At 40.8% G+C, this 18,221-nt stretch overlaps 1 protein-coding gene across 2 annotated transcripts; it reads right to left on the bottom strand.

The window, feature by feature from the left end:
* Positions 1–575: 575 nt before the first annotated feature.
* On the bottom strand, positions 576–17,565 carry phldb2a (pleckstrin homology-like domain, family B, member 2a). Of its 2 annotated transcripts, none has more exons than XM_069146471.1 (17): positions 17,495–17,565; positions 14,915–15,038; positions 12,923–13,890; positions 12,452–12,784; positions 9,360–9,494; positions 8,972–9,109; positions 7,892–8,038; positions 6,885–6,995; positions 6,720–6,809; positions 6,451–6,588; positions 5,901–6,000; positions 4,768–4,966; positions 4,125–4,215; positions 3,895–4,041; positions 3,533–3,752; positions 3,302–3,387; positions 576–3,086 (listed from the first exon to the last, which is right to left on the bottom strand). In XM_069146471.1, the coding sequence occupies exons 2-17, from the start codon at positions 14,967–14,969 to the stop codon at positions 2,946–2,948; spliced, it is 3,099 nt and encodes a 1,032-aa protein (XP_069002572.1). In that variant the 5' UTR covers positions 14,970–15,038; positions 17,495–17,565; the 3' UTR covers positions 576–2,945. The 2 variants fall into 2 exon arrangements, with proteins under 2 accessions (XP_069002572.1, XP_069002573.1); XM_069146472.1 differs by having other exon boundaries at positions 4,768–4,963.
* Between the last annotated feature and the right edge of the window lie 656 nt (positions 17,566–18,221).

Genomic DNA, 18,221 nt, shown 5'->3' with positions numbered 1-18,221 from the left:
TAAAAGCATGCGTGCCTTAATGAGCACACATACATTGAGACCACTTATTAAGTAGGACACATTTAAATGGCATTATTGAGATATTTAGAAGATCATAATAATGTTTTACTGTGATTTTGAGCCATATTTTACAGAATATTATCAATTTGTTTATGAAACGAAGAAATACTTTGAGCTGATGATTAGTATACAATGCCACAGTGAAGGGGGTATTCACTAATTAAGGCTATAATGGCTTAACTGAAAGTTCAACTGGTTAAAGGATAGTTGATGAAAATATCTGCTCATACATCTGTGTAGCACTATACAGTAACACCATTAACTCCTGCGGTGGTACATTATGTAAAAGTGTAAAGACTAACCGTATAGTACACAACGACCATGGGAAAACAAAATAACTTGCCATATTGGGACTTACATAGCATCCCTTCAGTGCTACAACATACATAGCAAAAAATTCCACCAAGAAAACGTCTACTTATCCCCACAAAATAAACTGATCAGATTTTTACATCAAGGAAAATATAATGCTCGTGTTCAAGAGACAAAATAAGAATAGCATTTTAATATATGATTCATAATCAGATCGATTTATTCATGACACATTTGAGTATAAAAACCCGTAGCATAGTGTCAGCTAGAATCACAATATGTTTATATACAAAATATAAAATATTAAACATATTCAAAATATATATAAATGCAGTAATTTGTTTTGTTTCAAGGCTTATGTGTCATACAGTGCACATCAGTGTGGGGTTGAGATGTTTACCTGACAAACACCTCTCCTCACTGAGACTGAGAAGCATCCACCAATGGCAGCAACTCATCTGTAACACTGTCAGCTCTGCACCCTGATCTGCACTCTGTAGGAGTTAACCAACACTCAACCAGCAAAAAGACAAACAGCGAGCCCTGCAGTCAGGGAACCAACAGCTGGTCACTCGGTCTTAAAGTGATCTTTCATCATCAAATACTGTCAGACTGTTTTAAACAGTCAAATAATATACAGATCAAACATATGCAATTAAACACATTTAAATCAAAAGTATACAAATTATTTCGTTTTCAGGATTATAAACTTGATCATTTCTTTTCGCTATCAAAAAGGAGATCTCATAATTGATACCCATGTGCTTATAATTGCACATGTTTGAAATTTAAGCATTAAAAATGCGGATAATTGAGGCTCTATTCTTTCAGTAACTGCTCATTTACATGAGCCGACCAGCCAAAGCATTACGTCATCCAGTGCAATAGCACCGCACTGAGGACCTCTGTTGGTGAAAAAACATAATGACATGCCTTAGTGTGAGGAACATGCGGTTGATGCAGTTCATGCAGCATCACTTCTGCACAGCGTGGATCCATCATGTCAGGCCTGTGGCGCAGTGGTAGGCATGAAACACAGTGTCATTGGGATTTGGGAATTCTCTGCCTCTAAGAGGAGAATATTTGCCAACAATTGCAAATACTTAATAATAATGATGTTTAAAAAGTGACTATAATCATCTTTCCGTTATGGATTAAATGAAGAAAAATGAATTTCATTGGAATAAAAATGATACAAATAGATATTAATGTGGTTTGAAGGCGGACATTCGGCTCTGGTTTACATAAACAGACAACAGCAACTAATGCTGGAAGTCCGGCAACAGAAAAAAAAATTACCCAGTTAACTCATTTGAATATTAGTGACAGTTTAGAAATAATAATTTTTTGTTAAAATAAAAATGCCCATTTTTGCAACCAGAGATACAGATAACTTAACTGGGGAACAAAAGAAGATGTGATGTACTGATGCATCCCCCCATGCAAAATAAATACATTTCAGTATGACTGAGATGTAGAAGGAAAGTAGAGTCCAACCAGAGGTAAAAAGGAGGGAATAAGAAGACTAAGAAATAGAGGTGGACTCTGGTGTGTACATGCCAAATATACACAAAAGGCTGCAGTTCATCAGTCCCTCCAAGAAATCACAATCTTGAGATTGTAATAACTAAAGCAAATTCATGCAATCAAAAGCAAGCTCTCAATTTTTTTTTCTCCAAAAAGATCCTCAATAAAAGCTCTGCTGACTGTATTACGACACAAAGTAAGCTTTTCCAAACCAAACTTTCATTTTCAACAAAAATGATTTACAGTCAGCATCGCTCTGCAACATCTCCTCTCACCGTAAAAACAAACCACGTGCTGGCCGACCAGATGAATGAGAAATATTTTAAATTAGTTTCATACACACTTCCAGTCGGAAAAGACTGCGCTCTGTTTTTGTCCATATACAGGGCGCTTATGTGTTGAATTTAGATTATTTTTAAAGCATTTAAAGTCTTTATTTTTTTATGGAAGATTCAATCTTTATATTCTTTATTACAGTCACAGATTGTCTGTTTTGTAAAGCTGAATTTTTTGTGACTTTCTCAGTTCAAAATGTTTTTAAAAAAGTACAAAAATATTTCTGTGATGAGATTAATAAAAAATAAAAAAAAATCAGCAAAATCCTGGAGGGACAGTTTTATAGAAAGAGATATATATCTGTTTTAGAAAAGCCGCATCAGTGTGTACCGCAGTTTAGAAGAGTTTCTGATGATTCAGAAGCTTCCCTGATAAAGTTTTGACTGAATAAGAGCTAAACAAAGCAGGAAGAGTTTGTGACAAGCAGAGGTTTTGTACAAGGAGAATGTTGGTAAATGTAACAGCTAAACAGTTGTAAGATTTAGTGATGGTTCAGCCACTCACGGTACATAAACAATTGAAAGGAAAAAAACGAAACAGCTTAATTATGACACCATATAGGCCACGAGTGTAAACAGAAGCAATTTTTTTGTTGACCTGATAAACATTCATCTGAGCTCCACACAACATCAGTAAGAGCAGAATGCTTTAAGTCTCCTCGCGTGAATCAACGTGAACAAAATAATGTTGGCATCGAGGACTCTGATCTGTTACACCATGAAATGCATGTGTCCTTCAGCACCCGTTACAATAACATCCATCCAGATACGCATGGCCTCAGGAGAGGGAGCCACCATGTAGTAGACCCGATCGTGGGTCTTCACACTGAAGGTCAGCGAGGTGTTGGGGCTCTTGTGTGTGGAAGTGAATTTCGTTTTGAAGAAAAAAGGTGAAATAATAGAGAACATTTAAGAGGGGAGAGGGGTGAGGAGATGCATGTGTGGGAGGGAGGAAGACAAACGGAGGGAAAAAAGCAAGAGGACAAACAGATGTCAATATTTAACAAAAATGGGGGCATGTGTTAAAAATTACAGAGAAACAAGCACACGCACATAAACTGACTTACTTTGTGTGCGTTCTTTAAATGGTCATAGTACACCTCCTCTATGGCTTGGAAGTAAATGACCCCTTTCATCTTGGTCTCATGTTTGTCTGTGACAAAGAATATAAACAGTGCTGTGATCAAAGCCGGTTGTCAGCATCCAAAGTATCCTGGCATCGCTTCAAAGTCACATCACTGTTGCAGTAACTTCGTCTCTTTAAGCTGTACATCGACAGAGACTTAAGAGGTTCTCACCTGCATAATATGTGAGCGTCCTGCGATTCTGGTCGAAGACAAACCAGCGCTTCTTCCACGTCTTGATCTTGCCTCCCATCTTGACCAGGAATCCTCGACAGGTTTTATCAGTGATGGCCAGATGGAAGCAGGCATCTGGGTTGTGTCCAGCTGCTTCGATGTGGCCGTGAAGATCAAAGTCGTCTTTCCTTACAGGGAGGTAGCGGGTCAACAGGCGGGACTGTGGAAAAAGCATTGGAATGAGATATAAAAAAAAAAAACTTAAACATTTCACTCGGCTTTGTTTAAAAAGTATTTACATGAAGATAAAGGTGGAAAAAAAAAATCCCAGAGTTCAACATCATCTAGTTTTTTCTGAATACCTGTGATCTCTGTTTCTCCCTGAGCTTCACCTCCCTCTCTACGAGTTTCTGTCTCCTGCTGGTCTCCTCCTGCAGTCGTTTCTCCAGTTCCTCCCTTCTTCTTCGCTCCTCCTCCAGAGCCTGCCTGCGCATCTCCATCTCCCGCTCCTGCACATGCCACAAGTGAGTAAATCCTCGTCAAACACACACACACACACATTATGCATGGTATGTTTTGGTTAGCTCGTTACCCGGTGCTCGAGGAGTCTCTGCTTCTCGACCTGGGCCTCTTGAAGTAAACGCTCCATCTCCTCAATCTTCGCAATATTGGACGTACTGGCACTGATGAAAAATAGAAAACACAAGCTGTTAAGCAAAAGTAGAGCTACATCTCTCTAATAGGAGAGGAAGACACTCATTAGTGGAACATATATCGTAAGCTGAAGCCACAAGCAAATCAAGGTGATAAAAATGACTGATAATAAAACAAAAATAAAAATGAGCCAATGCAAACATTGCCTAACATAAGTTTAACATTTAGGTTCTAGGGTTCATGTTTTTCTTAAAATTGCAGGACATAAGGTGACTCTTATAACACCATGTGGAGGTACCTTACTGATCATAAACTTGTAAATCTCTAAATGCCATAAACATAATGACATAGGTTGTAAGAACTGTCAGTGAGAAGGAACAGCTCGATATCATGTGGATGTTTATTTCTCATCTGACAGAGAGCATTAAACCCTCTTCCAAAAACTTTTCCTCCTCTTGCTTGCGCTTTAGAGCGTCTCTCCAGGACATTTTCTGTGGCCTCAAGCCCTTAAACATCTTTTCTAAAAGTGGGATCTCTTCGACAGAGCCTTTCATCGGTATGTCTCGCAGCTCCTCTTTAACCTGGAGATGTTGTCTGGGGAGCAGGCGGAGAAGCTGGTCTCCAGGCTGTCCGAGCTGTCCACACTGACGGTGTCCGAGGCCTGGCTGTTGTCCGGGTAAGAGAAGGAGTCCAGGAACATGTCGGGCTCAGAGACCATCCTGTTGCAAAAATCACTTCGTCTCTGTCTGTCTTCATTCATATGAGCATGACTGTTGCCTGCTGACAGAGGAGAACATTACAATCAAAAACAGGAAATACACTCAGCATGCATGAGCTAATGTTAAAAAACAAATCACAGCAACAGAGGTGTGATTCATTAACCAAATCATGCTGGCAGCAAATGGACCAAGTGATTCATAGAGCTAGAGAGATATAAAGGCATCAGATATGAGTTAAAAAAAAGAAAGAATTTCATTTGCTGTCTAAAGCTGTGCAGTTTGTAGAGTAAAAACTGTATTATTAAAAAGTTTCATGCAAATACTAGTGTGTTTTAACCTTCCAAAAAGTTTCCCAAAAACAAAAAAATCCAGATCTCATTGGGGCTATCAAATGAAACAAACTAAAGGATCGTATCCAATAAAGATATAGTATTTTGAAGGGATAGGACATGATTTTCAAATATTCTAATAGTCATGAGAATATATAAAAATCAATTAGTACATGCGACTGTTGTTCTTCGTTATTCCCCGTTTGTATCGGCACCTGGATGTGATGCGTTACTCCCGTCAGAAGGTGGCAGTAATGCACCCAAAAGCTGTCTGCCAGCCAAATTGAATAGTCGATTAATAGTCGAATAGTTTCAAGTGATTTTCGGATAGTATTTTTGCTTGAAAGTACGATCCCCAGTACTTTGCATGTGTTACTTGTGTTAAACATGCTGTGCAAACAACTACCTTGCCTCGGAATTAACCAATTTTTGCCTTGAACAATGTTCAGTACTTCTGTTCAGACAAACTTTTAGTCCTTGATATCAGATTTGGCCTAAATGCAGCTTCCTCTGTGCAGTTCCACAGATAATAGCATCACCACAGCATTTCCTGCCCTCATACAGTCATACAGCCTGAAGCTCAGAGCTCGCCACACTACGACCACTACTACCCCCACTACTAGATTTGATGCAGACAAGATGTGACAGTCTGGTGCTCTGACTCACTCTTGGGCAGGCGGCGGGTGTTCACCTCTCGAGGGGAGAAGCTAAAGCCTTGTGGGATAACACTGCCACAGCTGGAGCTTTGGGACAAAGGCAGGTGAGCCTGAGAAAGAAAGAGCAGCACACATGCTGTTCAGTTTCAGGCTCTACAACCTTCACTCAACTGCTAACTGCTCTCATTCACATGCACACTTCATGAGCTGGATTTGTGTTGCGAGCCAGACTGAAACAAAAATTCCTGATTGGGTGGATCATTCTCAAGGGGCAGCTCAAATCTTTCTGGATGAAAATAATGAGGTCAATGAAATCCCCTCTTCTGACGGCCAAAGACAGAATGAGGAGCAGCATTTTGAAACTGATTCTCTGAAGCTTTGCCTTTACTGTAGGATTACAGATTTCTTTAAATAAATAAATATTAATACTTCTTTGATGATCAATGTAAGTCTTTAGAAGAATGGTAACTCCTCTTATCATATTTAAACACCCAGTATGATCCATACTGTACCCAACCTTTAATGTCTGCTCAGACACATTTTGATAAAAAAGTAATGACCTTGGGAGGAAGTGTGCGTCCCAGGGATCTGCCATAGGAGGTGAGGAGCTGCTGGCTCCTCTTATGAGGTAGGCTGTCACTTGGATGGGAAGAGTTATCTTTGCTGCTTCTCCTCCTTTCCTTCAGAGAGTTCAAGTGCTGCAGTAAAAATAACAGAAATCATTGAAGATTGAAACTTCAGCCATGTGCTTTGTTTAAAGACGGAGAGGCACTCTGCTGGTGGAAACATTATTCATAACAGTATTATTGCACTGTTAACTGACTCCTACCTCTTTAATGGCGACAGGGTTGTTAGTGAAGGTCTGCCCCTCAGACAGCTCTGCATACTTTCCTTCCAGAGACACCAGTTTCTCTCTTTCCTGCAGACACCAGGCACTACTTAAGTAAATAAAATTAAATATTTACAATATCACCATGCAGAGATTTCTTTTTACCTTCTGAAGCATGATGAGCAAATTGTTTTTCTCCCTCTGGAAATTCTCTCTTTCCTGCTGAGCCTGTAAATTAATCTGTGAGGACTGTTTCTTCAGTGTCATGAGTCTTTCCTAGGAGAAATAAAGAGCACCGCATCAGCACAAGTACATAATATCTGTTATTTTTTAATAAGTATGAGGTCAAATGATGCTGAGAAATTAGCAGAGACTTCAGAGATGTGTTGCATTTTGAAGCAAACTCTCATTTTTGAGACTCAAATGTGAGATTTCTTTTCCCTCCAACTATCTTCCCTCTTTACAAATCAATCTAACATCGTCACACTCTCTGTGGTGTTCCACTCACCTGAAAAATAATTTAATCTGTTAGTCTTCAGTGTTGCATGCTTACCATTGCTGGTTTCTTGTAATTAGTTCATGCTTTGTGCTGCAAATCTCACAATTTTGCAGCTTTATTTTCATGCAACCTGCAGTAAGATTAATGACAACAAACCAGAATGTAGTGACTGAAAAAAAAAAAAAAAAATTGAAAATGATGACCACAACAACTCTAAAGGGCTTAGAGTCTTGGTTATAATGTTCTGTGCCTTTGGACAACTTGGTGTGATAATGGATGTTATCAGCTTTGACTTGACCTGTTCAACCCTTCATTATTCTTTTAAACTTCTGAAATATATTCATGTATTTCATACACTCTCAGTCGCTGATATCAAAACGTTTATTCACAAACTTCTTACAGTATAAACAAATTCAATTTCAAGAAGATTTTTTTCTTTTGTCTCCAAGGAGTCCACATTAATATTTAGGCTAAACTATAAAAAGGCACACACTTTAGATTTTGGTTACTTTCTTGACACCTTGTTGGGATTCATGTTTCAAAAACACCCAATGGTGTTTCCATTGTAGATACTTCGGGCAGAAAATCACATGTTAGAGTGATGTGATGCCAGCCCCAGTAGCAGTGTTATACTTGCACTACATGCACACCCATGAAACCCCGCTCGCTGTACCTTGCGTGTGACAGTGAGACGCTGACACTCGGCGATCTCTCGCAGCAGCTCTCGGCTCTGATTCTGGTTTTCCTCGTCCTGCTTTATTTCTCTCTCCAGCTTTTGAAACTCCAAATCCTCCAAACTTTTTGACTCCTCCGCAGCGTCCTGAGAAACAACAGAGAAACGCAAAAACCCAAATTACAGTATAAAGTAAAAGTACATGAATAAATAAAAATATACTGTTCAAGGATCTGTAGTGTTTTAGGCACAAAAAAAAAGACTTTTGTGTAGATTGTGCACGCCTCTGGAAATCCATGAATGTAAAATGTGTTGAGATTTCAGCATTAAATTGACCATCTACTTCACAGTGATATGAAATAGAGGGCATTTTGGACAATGTAGTAAGTGTCCTTCCAAGTGATGGCAGGTTTCAGGTGATTTTAGTTGTCCATTAAATCAGTCACATTTGCTAGCAATTATTTTTTTACACATGGTAATTATTGGGGCCCCTCTTTCAAATGTGGCTCAGCAGGGCTGTAATAGAAGCTGTGAATGTGAGACAGGAAGTGAAGGAACAGATCCAGAATTAGAGAGAACAAGGTCAAGGAGGATAATAAAAGAAACAAAGTGGGGAGAAAAGGAATAACAAGGAGAAAAATGAGAATTGAGGTGTTTTTCTGTGGGTCCTGGCACTCACTGCCAACATGTACTGCCAGCAGAGCAAACTGCCATGTATTGTCCACCGGAGCTGGTTTAGCTGCTCTGCTTGATAGCTTGTAAGAAAAGTATACAAAAAGATACTTTTTTTCATTACTTCGTTTGGAGAGGCCTGTGTGTTTTAACTGTTTTTGTTGCACATTCAGACAGTTGGTGAGCATCTTTTGAAAGGCCTTTTGCAAAGCTTTTTTGCAGTTCCCATTTGTGATGATGCCCTTTGTTTTGTTCTTGTAAGAATTTTCTCCTGGAAAAACAAGTGGTTTATTTGGTTTTCCTAATGAAGGACAAACTACAAAAGGTGCAAACTCATCTCAGGTTGTTGGCTATGCCTGCTAAAAAAAAACTATCCCAAGAAAGTGAATCGTGGCTTATAATCTTTACCTGTGACTTCTCTGTGTGGCTCGTCTTCTCATTACGATGAATTTTTCCCTTGAGTCCATCCAGAAGCTCCTTCTCCCTCTGCAGCTGGGCCATTTCAGACTCCTGTTCTCCATCCAGCAGAGCACACTCCACCTCCATCTGCAAGAGAGGGCAACACAAGGTGGAAAACCTTCCTCTGGACTATTACTGCGTTTCTAATGGTTACTGGCAACAACGTCGCACATTTGGCAGCTCACTTGATCAGCTTTTACTGCAATGAGCTTCAGTGGTGGCAAAATGCTCTTTGCACGTAATCAGGAAGTCATCAGTTTATCTCACTAGAAAAGAACAAACACTATCAAGCTGTTCGGGTGTCAGTTGTGTTTACATGCTGCACTGAGCTGTGTACCTCTCGAAGGGACTCCTCCATCTGGTTGTCCAGGTCTTTGATCTTTTGCTCCAGCTCTTCTATGTTATTCAGAACCTGAATTCTTTCTTCCTCTATATGCGTTACCTCCTGCTTCAGCTGCACACTCTCAAAGGCCTGTAATGACATCAGGAATGCATATAAATGCTCGGCTCTGCAGGACACTTCAGTTTGTGAATACATACAATTAAATAGTCAAAAATCCCCATTCCCCGGGGATTGGATGCCAGGAGCATCTTCTTGTATTCATATGCAGAATCAAAAGTTAGAGTTTATAGAACATAAGAACCTGATTTTTCCATGTATAAAAAAAATGCTGTTAAAATAATTTGCCAGCCCACAGAATCTGATTTTATTGAATTTGATGGCAGCAGCTGCTGTTTTAACTCATCCAAAGTTGGATCACTGACAACAGGGACAGGATTCTTTTCCATTCGGTGTAATGGAAACCTCTATCTGTGCACTCTACTGCCAGTCACACCAAAGCAATCCCACATAATACACCGTCTACAAACGTCCTACAAACATTCATTCACACTGAGTGTGGGTGTATTAAAGATATCCTATAATATCAGGTATTCTTCCTTAAAAGAGCAAAGTGGATTTTTTTTTTTTTTCTGGTCAGAGGCCCAGCAGCTCTTGGATTTATAGTTTCCCAGATGGGCTGTGAGCACTCGCTCTTTGTGCACACACTGCTCTAAAGGAATGCAGGAGACGGCGGCGAGGGTATTTGGCTCTGTAAACCTCTGTCACAATCGAAATGTTGCAAAAATGATTGTCTCAGTTTGGAAATCCAATTAAAAAAAATAGTTAGCTAGTTTTGTATAAAAGTTGGATGTCACACATAAAGGTTGCTTGATTAACGGGGTTAAAGACATCTTCATTTTTTGTAAGGCCTTCCATCCATTTAGCCTCAGAAGAAAGTTCAAAACATCTGGAAAAATGCATGTCTTTGCCACGCATATACACTAGCATTCTTCCACTCACAACACAGCCCCACACAGTCGTGCACGCACGCACACACGTGCACACTAACTCTCCTTGGGATAAAGTCATTTCCTGTCCCCCCCCCCTCCTAAAAGAGTTTGAATGGCTGAGTGCTGAAACAAAACTAGGACTTCTTCATTAAAACCAGACACATCGTTGAGTTGTTACTGGGGAAACGCTGGCCTGAAGGAGGCGACTGCCTAGAAGTTAAAATCACAGCATTTGCAATATTTTGTATTTGGAAATCAAACATGTTCATTAATTTTTCACATCCAAAAAAAAGGTGATCAGAAATAAGGGGAAAATCAAAGAAACATGAAAGCCTTGAGAGGGTCTTATGCAACTGAGTTCCCTGTTTATGTGTCTGAATAACTCACATAAACAGGAAACGTACAAACATCACACATTTACAGTACTTCTGACAAAAGGCATGATAGTTGTAACAAATCTACCTCCATGTCAGTAAAGGTTTATGTGTAGAATTATACTGTGCAGGCAAACACTATATGCAAAGCTTTTTATGTGAGTGCTTAATCTTCCAGTCTGAACCAAACATAAGAAAAAAATAATTACGTTGTGTCTGATAATTAGTTGTTTTTTCAGATCACATGTTCCCCTTAATCCCTGCTGCATGTTCCTTAAACTTTAGGGTGAGAGGAAATGTTTGCACAAATAAATTCATTGTACAAGTTCTGAACACCTTGGACAACATTTTGTCTTTTCTTCCACGTAACTAACATACTGACATTTTGAATTTATGAAAATGTTAGATTTTAATTGAAGTTCTGAGGAAATGTGGAAGAGGAAATGCAAATTATATTAAAATGGAAAAAGATTACGCTGATATAACAATATGTAAACAAAAAACAATAAACAGTCAGATGAACTGCATTCCACAGGAGGGGTGTGTCTCATTAATCACTATAGTCACGTCCCTCACTGACTTTAACACTCACTCTGTAGCAGGAAGTAACAGAAACAGATAACCGCCCTCATAGTCCTGGTATTGTGCATGGTAGCTCAGTGTCAAACAAGCTGTGTAAATCACTCACTCACCAGTCCATATATAATAGGGACTCAGTATTTTCCTCTGTATTGAGCAGCAGTGAAGAAGGACTTCAAATATTCTCTCCAAAAAAAACCTTACATTGCATTGCGTGGTTGTTACAGTGCTAATTTTAGCTAGGATACTATTTGTAGAGCACGACTGAAAAGTAAAAGATTCCAGAGGCAATTTGCCCACTCGAGACCCAATAAGGTAAAATTGGACCTCATCTGTTCTTCCAGCCTCCTTTTTAAGTTGTCCGATTCCTTTTTAAGGTGGCCAATCCTCAGCCTTTCCATCTGAAGCTCCCTCTTGAAGTTGTCCTCTTCCAGTCTCTTTCTCATCAGTTGCTCCTGTTTCAGGCTCAGCGGGAGATTCTCCACTTCCAGTTTCAGTCCATCCGTGGTTATTGGGGATGGCTGAACAGGATCAGCAATGGCCTTGAGCTGGAGCGACTCCTGGGTTTCCCTTATCTCTTGGCTGCACGTTTTAGCGAGGAGCTCCTTGCCCTTTTGCTTGGTGCTAATGCCGTCGTCACTAGGGTTGGCGACGTAGTTTAGAGATGATTTACTTTTCTGATCCTTGGTTTGTTCCATTGTTCATTGTGCTAGAATCAGTCACCTGGTTGTGTGTTCAGTACTTCTATAAGCCACTTTCTAAGAGTGTTGTGTCTCAGATTGACAATTATTGAGCCAAGTAAGCCTCTGTCTAAGAAACAAGGAAAACCACTTTGTCAGGCAAACTTGTTCTGCCTGCCTGTTCAGCAGGTAGAGGGAAAAAAGTGGATATGACACCATTGACTGGTGACCTCATGAAAGAGACCGTTACTGTGATAATAATTAAGGATTTCTTTGGGTTTGAACTTTGTGAAATACATTTGGGATTACACAACAAAATATGTAACAGGTCTCGTTGTTTTTAGACATTTTAGTGGTGAAAAGTTACATATTACACATTTAATGTTTTAATGCAGCCCTTATAATTTCATTTCCCCCTTCTGACCTTGTGTTTGTCAAAGAGCAAGAGTTTGATGAAACTTTACCTTGGCTCTGTGGTGGGTAGAGGGCGAGGGGGCACTGCTGTTCAGGCTGATAGCAGGTGAGTGAGACCTGGCCTCTCTGTAGCTGCTCTGCTGACGTTGGCTGGCCTGCTGATCCTCAGAGAGCTGTAAGTCTCTGGCTTTAGCCCCAAAGCAGCTCTCTGGAGCGGTGCTGCTGGGAGAGTCGGAGAACACTGACTCATCGTCCGACACCTGCAGCTTCTCCAACTCCTTATTGATCTTCTGCAGGTCAGAAACCGCTGAGCCTGCTGGCTCTCTCGCTACCTGTCCAAACTCAGTGCACAGGTTCAAAATGGTCTCCAGACGCTGGCATTCCTGCAGACATGGGATCCGTAATGGATCATATAACAATATTTGAGTTGTTTTACTGGTAACTTTCAAATGATCAAAGAAGCTGTTAATACATTCTTAAAGTGATATAAAAGTGGACAAAGGGGTCAATAACAAACTCACCAGTCTCTGCACTTTCTGCTCCCTGAGTCGCTCATCTCTCTGGTGCTGGTGATAGTCTTTAAGCTCCTCTTTGCCGTTCAGAGAGCTGATGCTTCCGACCCGCTGTCCTGGACCCAACCCGCTCTTCCCAAAGGACAACCTCCTCTCTGCGAAACCCAGATCTAAGCCCATCCCGTCAATCTCTACACCCAGAGAGCTCAGGGAGGCAAGGCTGGCCCTCCTGGGTGTGCTGGGCATGCTGGCTGGCACCGTCACATCTGGTGGCTGCTCCAGAGAGGACAGACTGCGCCGCTGCCCTGCTGAGGCCACTCCTCTGTGGGAGCCCCCCGAGTGGCGTGACGGCAGCGACAAAGTAGGGGGTTCTGCTGCGTTGTGAAGCCGTGGCAGAGAACGGCTGTGCATCCCCAGGCTGTTGAGAGAACCAGTGGAGTATTTCCTCTGCCGGGAGTCTCCTCCAGCTTTACCCTGAGAGTAGAGCCTGCGGCCCATACGAGGGCTGGACGGCATACTGGCTGCTCCACTTTTGACCCTGGGAGAACGAGGTACGGGCTCCCCGTAGGAGGATAGCAGAGAGCCTCCATCTGCTGCGTTAGAGAGCAACAGACTGTCTTGTGACTGATGCCGAGAGTGGGAATGACGGAAAAAGCCGTTAGGACTCAGCTGGCGTTCCCCCTGACGAGGTGATGGGGGCACGCTGCTGCTGGTCATGTAAGAGAAGTTTCTTGAGGCGGATGGAGGGTGCTCTATATTACTGAGGATTGACAGCGGCCTGGTGGTCTGGGTTCCAGCAGGTGAAGGCATGCTGAGGTACTTGCGGCTGCACTCTGCTGCTCTTAGGCTGGCCTCCAGAGCACTCTTCCTCCGCTGCAGGGTCTCCATCAGCTCCTGTAGCTCTGCCTTAGAGCGGGAGCCTCTCAGCAATGTCCCACCCACCGGGCCACTGCTGCTGTGTTCAATTTTCACACAGTCTGTAGAAAAGAGAGAGTTGACAGAGCATGAAATCCTGTCTCTTTTTTGGTCTCCATAAAACACCCGGGTTGAAAGTAACTTCTTTAATACAGTGGACAGCATCTCAGCTAAAAGAAGTGCTATCACATGTGCTGTGTAAGAGGAGGGGAAACCAGTGAAGAATGTAAACGCGCACAGTTCTGAGCCCAACACAAACAGTGGCTCAATCAGTGGTTAACTTTCTTCTAAAAATGGAAGAATGCTGGTGGACCAAGACAAGCCAGAATACATCATAGCTCTACTTAAAGAGAAATCCTGAGAATACCCAAATATCTAAGCAAGCAGTGTGAGGACGGTGCCCTGAGACATGGGTGGCAGGACATTGATTATACAAATAATTACAGAGTTAACTGGATATTAAAGAATGTCCACATCTCCTTCACAAATGTAGGTTTTACTTATCGTTTAAGGACCTAAACAATGAAACACATAATGATGTTTGCTGCCCCATTTCAGTTTGGTGACCTCTTGTTAAAAGTCATGAAGAAATAACAAAAGCTTTTAATGACCGCTCTGTATACAAATAGCTGCAGCATGACTACACTCTTCACAATTCTCAGTGTGTGTTCAGTGTTGTTTGTCATTGTTGAAAATATTGACCAGAAGTTTGATCCAAGAGGCACGTTTGCTAAGTTATCTGTTCGACTCTGATGACTAAAACCCAGAAGTCCTTAAAATATTGATCATGAATTGATGAGCTGCAGAGCCATTTCAGGGTTCAGGTCAAAGAAAGCTATCCAGATAACTCAGTAAACTTTCTTCATGGAGCACTTAATTAATCCTGACTTGCATGATGTTAATCTTGTTTATTGTTGTTGAGCTGAGTCTGTTCTCTCAGTACAGGCGATAAACAGATTTGATTAAAAGGAGAACAAATCAAATATTAAATTTGAATTGTATAGTTAGATTCAAGGCTGAATCAATCAAAAATGATCTGTGTCAAGAATTGATTCAGGTAATATATAAAAAGAAAGGCAGTCTTACCTGAACTGTAGCCCAGTGTGGCGACAGCACTCCTTTGAGGAAGCATGCTGTTCATCACACTGACCTTTTTATCTGATTCAGTCTGAGGATGCAGGATTCAGCTCGGCCTTCTGCACTTTGCTCCCTGAGAAGAGGAAAAGGGAATCAATATGAAACTTTCAAACATTAAAGGACTGTTAAAGTAGTAATTACTGCTCTCAAAAATATGCATTACTTGTGGAAAAGTGATTCATTCGAATCTTATTTACTGGAATACAATAAACTTTTAACATCATGAACTATAGTACTCCTGCAACTTCAAACAATAGCATAGTTCAGTCTCGAAACAATTAAAAAAGCCTGTGGTCCCTCAACTTATCCTTCAAAAGGCGACACAACAATTCAAGCAATCACTTCGGATGTGCATATTTAAAGGGACAAACAAACTTTCCTTAAGTATTAAAACAGATCCAGAGGAAAATTTTTATGTCTGGCCCAGCGGCACCAATAAAAATTCAGTCTGAGCAGCACTCTGCAACTCAGTCGAAGTTTTAGCCTCAGATTCATGACTAGTCCTCGAAAGTATTCCCACAGAGCCCCAGACTCTCTGAGGCGGCAGCCTGAGTTATAAATTCAAGCTCGATAAACCTGGATGTGGACTTTTTTGAGGAACTCATCCTGAACCCATTAGTCCATTAAATGAAAATGTATTCAAAGTTTAAAACAAAGACACTTTTTTTGGTAAATGATTATTTCTTCATTTTCCCAATTATAAATCATAAATCTCTTATTTATATTGAGCTTTGGTGTATTTAGACTAACATGATCGTTTTTGACATTTTACGCAGTGAATGTTTAATCAGGCAATGACAGTGTGAATGGTCTTTGTTTCTGTCTGTCTCTATGTGTTGTCCCTGTGATGGACTGGCGACCTGTCCAGGATGAACCCTGCCTCCGCCCAAAGTGAGCTGGGATAGGCTCCAACCCCCCCGGGACCCTGTTCAGGATAAAGCGGGTATAGATAATGGATGGATGGATGGATGGATGTTTAATCAGGCCATTAATCAGTAGATCAGGTGACTATGAAAACAGCCTTTAATCCACTGTTTTTCCAGTAAAAATATTGAACAACCCACAGCACAAAAAAAAAAACTCTGTCCACAAAGAAAACATAAAATCTAAAAGACACAAACACATCAAATAAAAGTAAGAAATCTACCTTTAAATCCCCACACTCCAGCACATAACTCATAGACTCACGCCGAGTGAGGATATTATTGGATCCAGTGATATTAGAGAGGGATTTTAAAAGTCAGACGTTACTGTTTCCTGAATCCACAGACAGTACACACACACACACACACACACACACACACACACACACACACACACACACACACACACACACACACCACAGAGACAGACAGAGATGGCTGATCCAAGATTTTCTGGTCGTGCTGTCTGGAGAGAGGGCCTACAGGAAGCAGGGTATCCTTTTACACAGTCAGTCACACAATCAATCAGCATGAGTTCATTCTCCAGACCTCCAGAAAAAAGAAGAGGGGAAAAAAACCCAGCCTCACGTCAACAGCAGGAGTTTTTACTGCATCACCTACACTACAGGCCGGCAGGGTGGGACACATCATAAACACATGAGAAGATGTAAACAGTGTGAGGAATGACGCCTGATAAGATGGCTTTCATCTAGTGTGTGGTAACACCATGAAGCTAAATACTTTCACATTGCCTAAAGCCTAAACTGCTGTTGCCTTACACGTTCACCTTTCTGAAGCACAATTTTTATATCACGCACAGAAATACAATCAGATGGGAAATCTAAGATGTGAGCAAAAGAAAATATCTTTAAAATCAATCAGACCTGCTGATAACAATTTCTTTCATTTTCCTGATTTATTTATAAAGTGTCAGTAAAAAAAAAAAAAAAAAAAACAGCTCCAAGACGTGGGGACATCTTCAAATGTCTAATGTCGTCTGAGCAACAATCCACAACTTAATATTTTGTTTACAGGAATATAAAACAGACAAAATAAGCAAATATTCACATTGGAGAAGCTTAACATCGTATTTTTTTCTTGAAAAATGACACAAATATTCTGATTTAACATTAGTGATGAACAGCTCCTATTCATTCATGCACATAGTTTACTATACACACAAACAGGGATGTAATCAATACTTTGGAGCCTTGCTCAAAACTCCTGTGGTTTTGTTATCCACTTTTCCACTTATCCACTACTTGCATCATTTTCTAACAGTGTTGAGTCAATAACAGCTCAAAATTCATTTACTTGACCTTTTGCACATTTCTTGTGCAACAGCTTGACATGTTTAAGTTGCCAACATAATTTAATTCAGTACATTTTTCTGGCATCTTTAAATATTTGTGCACATTAAACACACTTGTCAACAAAAGTGCATATGCAGTAATAAACACGTATAACCAAGTGTAAACAATGCACAGTGTAATGCACAATGTAAAGTCTGACAGCAGCGCGACTTTGCAGAAGCATCACAGTTTGCAGTAAAAATGCCAATTTATGCAGTGATAATGGACTCTCGAGTAAAAGAAAAGCGACAAACCTTTGTTTTCTGTTCCAGTTACATAGTAAGAAGTTCTCTGGCGAGCTTGTGTCTCCTTCCTTCTGTGTCAGACTGCGGAGTAAAGTCTTCCCATGACAAAGGATCAGACAGGGGACCCACTCCCCTCCCACCCTCAACTCAGCCGAGACTCCCCTCAGGAGAAAGAGGGGGAGAGAGCGTGTGTTTACTTTACTGCATCTCACTCGGTTACTGCCCCTCTCTGGTTAGGTAGAGAACTGCTGATACGTGCAGATGTTGAAGGAGCAACAAAGCAAGAAGAAATGAATGAGGTAATGACTGTTGCTGATCCTGACCTCTGATCTCACACTGATCAATATCATGTAATCATAAGATCATATCCCATGTCTGTACTTTTCATGTGACAGTGTCCATTCTGCATTTGATTACAGCAGATCTACTGCAAACAGTTTCTGTCTGTCTGCCCAGTTTGTTTGCAGAAAAGTAGGACTTTGCCAGGTCTTCACACAGAGGACTCTTCTCATAATGTGTTTTCCGTAGAAGCAAAAGCAAAAGTACGCATTGCTCAAAGTTGTAAAAAAAAATGTGACTCTTAGATTGTTGTTTCAGCAGTATTGGAGGTGGGAGGAGGCCCCATTGCTGTGTTTGAAACAGAGCCAACCTCACTCCCCCTCTCAAACTAACTGTGCAGGCAAAGAGTAAAAACTTCAAGGCATTAACATGGAGCATACCTATTGATCGGATCACT

Source organism: Embiotoca jacksoni, unplaced genomic scaffold (assembly GCF_022577435.1).
Source record: "Embiotoca jacksoni isolate LCO1_2020_lvr unplaced genomic scaffold, fEmbJac1.0.p SCAF_13, whole genome shotgun sequence".
Taxonomy (NCBI): Eukaryota; Metazoa; Chordata; class Actinopteri; family Embiotocidae; genus Embiotoca; species Embiotoca jacksoni.
Note: the sequence above shows the minus strand (reverse complement) of the source record. Positions and strands in the feature narration are given on the sequence as shown.

Coding starts and splice junctions, on each gene's coding strand:
- phldb2a (XM_069146471.1), bottom strand. CDS start 14,969: ATGAACAGCATGCTTCCTCAAAGGAGTGCTGTCGCCACACTGGGCTAC. Junction 6,001..6,450: donor GACGCACACTTCCTCCCAAG/GTCATTACTTTT, acceptor TTTCTTTCTCAG/GCTCACCTGCCTTTGTCCCA. Junction 3,753..3,894: donor GGGAGAAACAGAGATCACAG/GTATTCAGAAAA, acceptor CTTTTTCCACAG/TCCCGCCTGTTGACCCGCTA.